Here is a 7,668-nt window from a genome sequence, read left to right as displayed (position 1 = left end):
ATGTCCTAATGCCCAAAACCTGTTAGTAAGTCATTTCACATAGCGGTCGGGACTCTACATATGGGATTAAGTTAACAACCTTGAGATGGGGCGATTATCCTGGATTATCTGGGTGGGACCGAGATAATTGCAGGGGTCCTTAAAGGGAGGCAGGAGGGTCAGAGTCATAGAAGATACAAGGATGGAAGCGGAGGTCTAAGAGGAAAAAAGGTGCAACATCGCTGGCTTTGAGATAGAGGAAGGGTCCATGAGCTTCCAGAAGGTGCAAAAAGTGAGGAAATGGATTCTCCCCTCGAGAGCAGCACTCTCAACCCATTTTAGACGTCTGATCTCCAGAACTGTAAGAGAATAAGTGGGTGTTTCTATCGGCCACTAAGCTTATGGCTGTGTGCTGCAGCAGCAGCGGGAGGCTAGCACAGTGGGACTTGTTAAAAAGTTAGCTGGAGTGTTCCTAGAGAGACGCAGGGGTGAATCATAGACTCAGGATTGGCACCCTGCCACTTGCGCCACATTCTACTGGTCGAAGACATCACAAAGCCATTCTGAAGTCAAGGGTTGGAGAAATAGAGCCACCTCTTGATGGGTTATTCTCTTTCTCTGGCCTCTTGATGGGAGAAGCCATAAAGTCACATTGGAAGCGGTGCGGAGATAGAGATTGTAAAGAATTATGACCATTGTTGGCCGCCAGTCTACCACTGTGCCCTTTACAAAGTGACAGGGGACATTCAAAAGCAACATCTGACCCTGGTTTCTTTTTATTTCCAGGGACGCAGGGAGCATGGGTGTCTGGACCTTGGGCACAGATGTCTTCCTAAGTCTTTGGGGGACGTATGTGTCTCCAAGAAGCCCCGGCTGGCGGGCCTTTATCCAGCATGCGGGAGTGTGCGGCTTTGTGGCTTTCGTCTCGGTGGGCCTGCTGTCTCTGGCCTTCCCCTGGTCTCTGTCCTCGCTGCTAGTCTTCAGCGCCGGCTGGGCAGTCACTGCTCTGCTGCTGTGCAGCTCCAAGCGCGCGCGATGCTTCGTTCTTCTCTTCTTCGTCTCCTGCGGCCTGCGGGAAGGCAGGAGCGCCTTGCTTGCGGCCGGCACGGGGATGGCCATCTTCGGACACGTAGAAAATACATTTCATAACTTCAAAGGTCTCCTGGACGGCATGACTTGCAACCTAAGGGCAAAGAGCTTTTCCATACATTTTCCCCTTTTGAAAAGATACATTGAAGCAATTCAGTGGATTTACGGCCTTGCCACTCACCTGAGTCTATTTGATGACCTGATTTCTTGGAACCAGACTCTGGCGGTCTCGCTTTTCAGCCCCACTCAAGCCCTGGAGGCACAGCTAAATGACACCAAAGGCCAAGCCCTGGGTGCCTTGTACCAGATGGTGACGGCCACCGAGGTACTGTCCTCGCTGGGTCGGCAGCTACTCGCCCTAATGGGGCTTCTGCTGGTGCTGCTCGGCACAGGCCTCTTCATGAAGCGATTTTTGGACCCCTGCAGTCGGCAGTTCGAAAACATCTTCATCACCAAACAGTTTGTTCGGTTCGACGAGACGGAGAGGCGTCTGCAGAGGCCCTGCGTCCTCCCGCTGAGTAAGAAGGAAAGGAAGAAATACGTCGTCATCCCGTCTTTCTGGTTGTCTCCGAAAGAAAGGAAAAACCTGGGGCTGTTTTTCCTCCCCATACTTACCCACCTCTACATCTGGGTGCTGTTTGCAGCCATAGATTATCTGCTGTATCGGCTCATTTTCTCAGTGAGCAAGCATTTCCAAAGCTTGCCAGGGCTGGAGGTTTACCTGAAACTGCACAGAGAGGTAGGCGCTGCTGGCGGCGTGTCCCGGCTCCTGGCTGGGGTGTCTTAAGAAGGACCGTGAACCTCCCAGAGCAGGGCTGGGCCTTATTCACCTTCGGATCCCCGTGTTGGCACAGGGCCTGGCTTGTTGGCATTACTGGCGCCCAATAATTGCTGGTTAAATTGAATCGAGGTCCAGCTGTTAGAGTATGACATCAGCCTGAACATCCGGGTCACTGTGTTAGTGTCCCGGGGGTACGTAACGAAGGAACACAAACTGGGTGGTTGAAAACAACACAAATGTATCCCCTTACTGTTCTGGGGGTAAGAAGTCCCCAATCAGTATCACTGGGCTGAAATCAAGTGTTGGCAGCCCCACACTCACTTCGGACCCTAGGAGAGAATCCACTCTGGGGTGCTCTCAGCTTCTGGTAGTTTGTCGGCTTTCCGTGGCTTGTGGCTGCAACCCTCCACCTTCATTTCTGTCTTCGTATCGTCTTCTCCTCTGTGTATGTAAAATTTCTGTCTGCTTCTCTCTTGAAGGATGGATGTATTGTGTTAGGGCTCACCAGGATTACCAGGGTAAATTCTCCAGCTCAAGATCCTTGACTTGGTCACTTCTGCCAAGTCCCCTTTTTTTCCAAATAAAGTAACATTTATGATTTTGGGCTTTATATCATTGGGGGGGGCATTTTTAGCTTTCCATAGTCAGCAAACACTGAAATGTGGGAATAGGTATCTCTGATATGGAACCTGAAGTTGGTTCTCAAGCAACCTGGCATGAACCTAGGGTCCTTCTTCCTCTCTCTGTAGGACCTTGGGCACCTTTTGTGAATGAGAACTTCTTTTCTTTGAATCTTGAGCCCTTACACAACACAGGAGGCCTCCCAGTGTATCAGCATAGCATTTAAGAGGGCTTCGAAGGGCTCCTAAGTAACGAAATGTTATGGCCAGTGCTAGTATGTGGTAATACCCACTAAAACAATGAAAACAACTACCTTGTCTTTTTAGGTCAGTGGTTCTCAACCTTAAGTGTGTTTTAAGTATTTCCTGGGATGGATGCAGAGTCTCCAGCCTCAATTTACAGGGAATCCATTTTCAAAATGGAGAGTACCTTTAATAAGCAGGTACTCTAATAGGTGGTCCATAGACCATACTTTGAGACACCTTGGCTCAGGCACCAAAAAGCAAGGACCTTTGAAACCAGTGGTGATCTACTGTGGCTGCCCAGTGTCATCGCTGTGGACCACAGCAAGCAAACCAACGCCCCAGGAATCAGATTTAAATGGATTGGGGTGAGGCTGGGGTGGGGGATTTTTAAAAACTCTCCAAGTAATTGTGATGTGCGGCCAAGATTGAGAACCACTGTTCTAAACTCCACCCGAAAGAATGGAGCCGAAGACCATTGGATGGATCTATGAGACGATCTTCATGAGTCAAGACAGTGTGTTTTCCTGAGCTGGTGCCCCCGAGTCTCGGGATCTGCCTTTCTCTCCTTTGTTTTTGCTTCTCTTCAACTGTGTCCCCGGCCAAGAAAACCATGGCTTTTGTGCATCCCATTTCTTTTCTCTTTTCCATTTTTCTCTGGGGAAGTTTGTGGTTATGCGGGCATTTCAGAGGATGTGGATCTTGTCAGATATTGTCTTGATTTCTTTTAAACCCAGAGGTGGTGAAACTGAGCGAGGTGGGACCTGTGCATGCACATGCCCGTGTGTGCGCGTGGTGTGTGAGTGGATGTGTGAGTGCTGCGTGTGCGTGGGTGAGTGAGTGCTGTGCGTGCTGGGGCGGAGTGCGCTAGCCTGGGCTGGTGAAAACACCAACGGCTGTCTGCACATGTCTCATTCCCCCTTGCTTTTGTCAAGCTACAGTAGGGGGAATCTTAGAAGGAAATGGCAGAAAGGGTGTCAGCAAGCCCTCCTTTGAAGGCCCCCTTTCCACAGCTCTCTTCCTTTAGGGCCTGGGGTCCTCCTGTAGCTCACACACTCTCCCTCCCTGCTTCTTCTGGCTCAGCAGGTAGGGAGGCTCTGCCCCTTCTAATTCCGGGCTGTTTCTCAGAGTTGATTACCCCGAACCCTCTGCTGCCCCCGAAGAATTCAGGGCATTCCCAGATCCCTGTTGCTCTAGATATCCGGAGCAGGGACATAATGGGGGCAGTGCTTCCAGTGCAAGCCAAGCTAGGCTTTCAGACATGCTTGATCCCGCCCGGCAGGTGAAAGGGCCTCTCCACTCCCCTCCCCCAATGCATCCTCCTTTGTCTTTTTTCCTTGCTCGCTTCTTCCTCTCCTGCCTTCTCTTCTTCCTTCTCTCTCATTTAGTTCTCTCTCTCAGCCAATACCCATGCCTGCTTTGTGAATTCTCACCATTTTAGACAGAAGGAGAAAAAAGCAAGTTCTGCCATCCAAAAAAAGCCCCAGAAGCTTTCCAATGACAATGTCCTGACAAATACATTTTCGGGCGTCACTGGGGACTGGGCATGCAAAGATGTCTAAGCTTTGCGGGCTGCCATGGCGCACACATCCTGGTGGGGGAGGCCGCCTCGCGCTCGCACAGCGACAGCAGGGCGGTGGGCGCTGGGGCAGCTGTGGCTACGAGACTGCCACCGCCGTGGGGGCTCCTCTCAGACTCTCTCCTGCCGTGCCTGGGAGACTGCCATCAGCAGCCGGGCTCCGGACCCGGCGTGCCTGCCCTTATCCCAGGATGCCCTTGGAGGCTCCTGGTCCCTCCGGCGTCGCAGGTTTGCAAAGGGGACGTCCAGCAGGGAGAGAACCATCGCCTCACGATTTTGCCGGTGTTTCTCTCCCACTCTCATATGGTTGTAAATAAGTGTTTTAAGTAAAGAAGAAAGAAGGGAAATGACCCAAAGTGAGCTAGCTGGATGGGCGGACGTTGTAAGTGAAAATAGCCAGCGTTGTCACTTACGGAGCTCCTACTTGTGCACAGCATTTGTCTGCATTAACTTCTCAGGACTCTGATACCAGAGCGGGTCCTCGGTCCATTGCTCAACGCTGTCTTGGCAAATTGTTTACTCAAGAGAGGTAAACACATTTTAAAACATCAGGGAACCATTCAGTCTATTGCTCAGCATTTTGAGAGAATTCATTTGTCTTCCGCATTACCCTCCGCCAACCCCGCACAGAAATGTTGACTCAATCTTTATGAAGCCCTGACTCCCAATTGCAAAATCCCCAGTTAGATTCCTAGACTAAGTAGCTTCTTCCCAGACCGGACACCCGCTGCTTTCTTATTAAGCAGGATTTCTCATCACTGACTCAGTCGATGTGCTTGCTTCTTCAATAGTATTAAAAAGAGTGCATGCTTTTGCTCTGGGACTGAAATCTCTCTATTTAATTGTAGGCGAGCTGTTTTTTTAATAAGAGGAAAGGAGAGGCAGCACAAATGCTTTCCATTGCTTAGCACAGTGCTGGGGAAATGACAAATTTGACATGCCGTTTGTAGAGAGGTCCCAGATTTGAAGTGTCCAGAATCTTCACAGGTACTGGGGTAGCTGGAGGTGCACTCTGTTCTCTGGGTGTGCTTGTGTTCTTTTGGAGAAGTCATTTCCCTCTTCCTGGCCCCAGGGCTCTGGGGCGCAGCGGTGCTAATGACTTACTAAGGATTCCCGTCCGTAAGTTTTTTTTGTTTTTTTAAAGATTTTATTTTATTTATTTATTCGACAGAGATAGAGACAGCCAGCGAGAGAGGGAACACAAGCAGGGGGAGCGGGAGAGGAAGAAGCAGGCTCATAGCAGAGGAGCCTGATGTGGGGCTCGATCCCACAACGCCGGGTTCAGCCCTGAGCCGAAGGCAGACGCTTAACCGCTGTGCCACCCAGGCGCCCCTCCCGTCCGTAAGGTTAATGCTCCATCCCCAAGGTGCTTCATTTACGCTGGGAGTAGTTTATTCATGGGCAGGACCTGGTCCATTAATTCCTGTTTTACCAAATTAGAAAACAAATCCAGCGAGAGATGAAATGACTTTCTCAGGTCAGGGGAAACAAAGCACTGAATCAGCACACACTTCTCTTGCGGGTGGCTTGGCTGGGTGGGTCAAGGTCATCTTTTGCCCTCTGTGTCAGTCTGCTGAGGGCAACTGGTTTGTACTCTTGCCTTCAAGCAGAAAGGAACACATTCCACCCGAGACCTCTACAAGTGGGATGTAAAGGCACCTTCAGCAAATACTGCTCTTAGTATTCTCACACTAAGAATCCTTCCCCTCCCCCAATGTCTAGAAGGTTGGTTTAGAACATAATATAACGCTTCCACATCTTTTTGACATTGTGGTCTCCTGTCAGGGTATTTGTAAAGATGGGGAGGATATGACCGGGTCTACGTTCCAAAAATCTCCTCCAGTTGAGCTAAAACCATCTTTCATCAGTCCCACATGTGCTACAGGATAGAAACAGGTGTTCCTTAAAACCGGATTATGTGGTCAATTTGTCAGGAGAGCCGCTGGCTGACGTTAAATGGATTTCTTTGTCTTCTTCTCAGAGACTTCAACAATCTCATGGGCATCCTGACTCTGCAAAGAAAGGACAGAGTAGATACACTTATCTGATACCCTTCTCTCAAGGAAATCTCTATTTCCACAAACCCACTCTGGAAAAACACTGCGATAGCTTCAAGTGAGACTCGGCCCTTCTCTTTACTCTGACCCTGGCACACAGGAGGCGCTCCAGCCAGAGTGCCTGCAGGCTCTAAGACAAACGTCATGTATTGCAGGGCAGGACTGAGAAAGACCAGGACTGAGGACAAGCATGGCATGAATCTTAAGGATTTTATTCTTTCATTCTAGGAGCAAGGAACTCAAGACATCATCCATGATTCTTCCTTTCACATATCTCTGTTCGAACCCACCTGCATCCCTGAGCCAAAGCTTCTCTTGTCTAAGACCTGGATTCCTCTCAGCATTATTCTTGTGATACTGGTGGTGCTGGCCTTGCTCTCCTCCATCCTGACACAACTCAAAATCCTGGTGTCGGCATCCTTCTACCCCAGCGTGCATGAGGAGCGCATCCGATATCTGCACGGGAAGATACTGAAGAAAAGATCAAAGCAGGCGGGGGGAGGAGGAAGCAGTAAACAGCGTCTCTACTTTACAAAGGCAAGGCCAAGGCCAAGGGGGGGCGGTGACCTGTCACGAAGGATATTTTAAGTTTGAAGGGCAAGTGGACTTTGAAAGCACTCCTCCGCTTCACATTAGGGCTCACATCCCCAGTAACAGACGGGACACTGGGCAGAGAAAACTAACAGATGTGCGTGGCTAAGGCTCTTAGCTTCTTGATGGTGGATGCTGGTCCAGGTGATTCTACAAGACATTTTTCAAAAAACTGGTTTTAAGTGGGCACATTCAGCCGTAGGTAGAGAGACCAGTGGGAAGACCCTCTGAGGTGATTATTAATGGACAGTGCCCAATTAGAGTTATTTATCCCCCCAAGGACACATAAATAACAGAAGGAACTATTTATGACAGCTTGGTAAACTCCAAAGAATTTGTTCATTTTCCAGCACTAAAATATATGTCCGGTGTGTATATATCTATATGACGATGGTTTTATGTATACGACACATATGCATATTTATACATCTATATGGTAACCGAATGACTTCCTACACATAAAATGAATGCTTGTCAAAGATTTCATTTAACTAATTAATTAACGAGGGAACAGTAGGAAATTCTAACCGATTCAAAGAACAATTCAAAGCACACACATATGTAAGCCAACAGGAACACCAAAATGAATGAGCTTACTAGATGCAAGACTGGCTTCTTCCCCAAGGTGGGTGGGAGGATTAATTGCACTCCACAGGGTGAAAGTCATTTTCACATCCATGGACAAGAATCATTTGCATTGCTGCTCTGGGCTCCTGACAACTTAGAGTC

General features: G+C 49.2%; 1 protein-coding gene across 1 annotated transcript; it reads left to right on the top strand.

The window, feature by feature from the left end:
• The first annotated feature begins 771 nt into the window (after positions 1-771).
• DCSTAMP (dendrocyte expressed seven transmembrane protein) lies at positions 772-7,228 on the top strand. The gene is made up of 2 exons (XM_045805633.2): positions 772-1,807; positions 6,577-7,228. Exons 1-2 carry the CDS (start codon positions 779-781, stop codon positions 6,934-6,936), a joined length of 1,389 nt encoding a protein of 462 aa, XP_045661589.2. The 5' UTR covers positions 772-778; the 3' UTR covers positions 6,937-7,228.
• The last annotated feature ends 440 nt before the right edge of the window (positions 7,229-7,668 follow it).

Source organism: Ursus americanus, chromosome 9, assembly GCF_024610735.1.
Source record: "Ursus americanus isolate L20-20 chromosome 9, mUrsAme1.1.p, whole genome shotgun sequence".
Classification (NCBI taxonomy): Eukaryota; Metazoa; Chordata; class Mammalia; order Carnivora; family Ursidae; genus Ursus; species Ursus americanus.
Note: the sequence above shows the minus strand (reverse complement) of the source record. Positions and strands in the feature narration are given on the sequence as shown.

Coding starts and splice junctions, on each gene's coding strand:
- DCSTAMP (XM_045805633.2), top strand. CDS start 779: ATGGGTGTCTGGACCTTGGGCACAGATGTCTTCCTAAGTCTTTGGGGG. Junction 1,808..6,576: donor ACCTGAAACTGCACAGAGAG/GTAGGCGCTGCT, acceptor CTTTCATTCTAG/GAGCAAGGAACTCAAGACAT.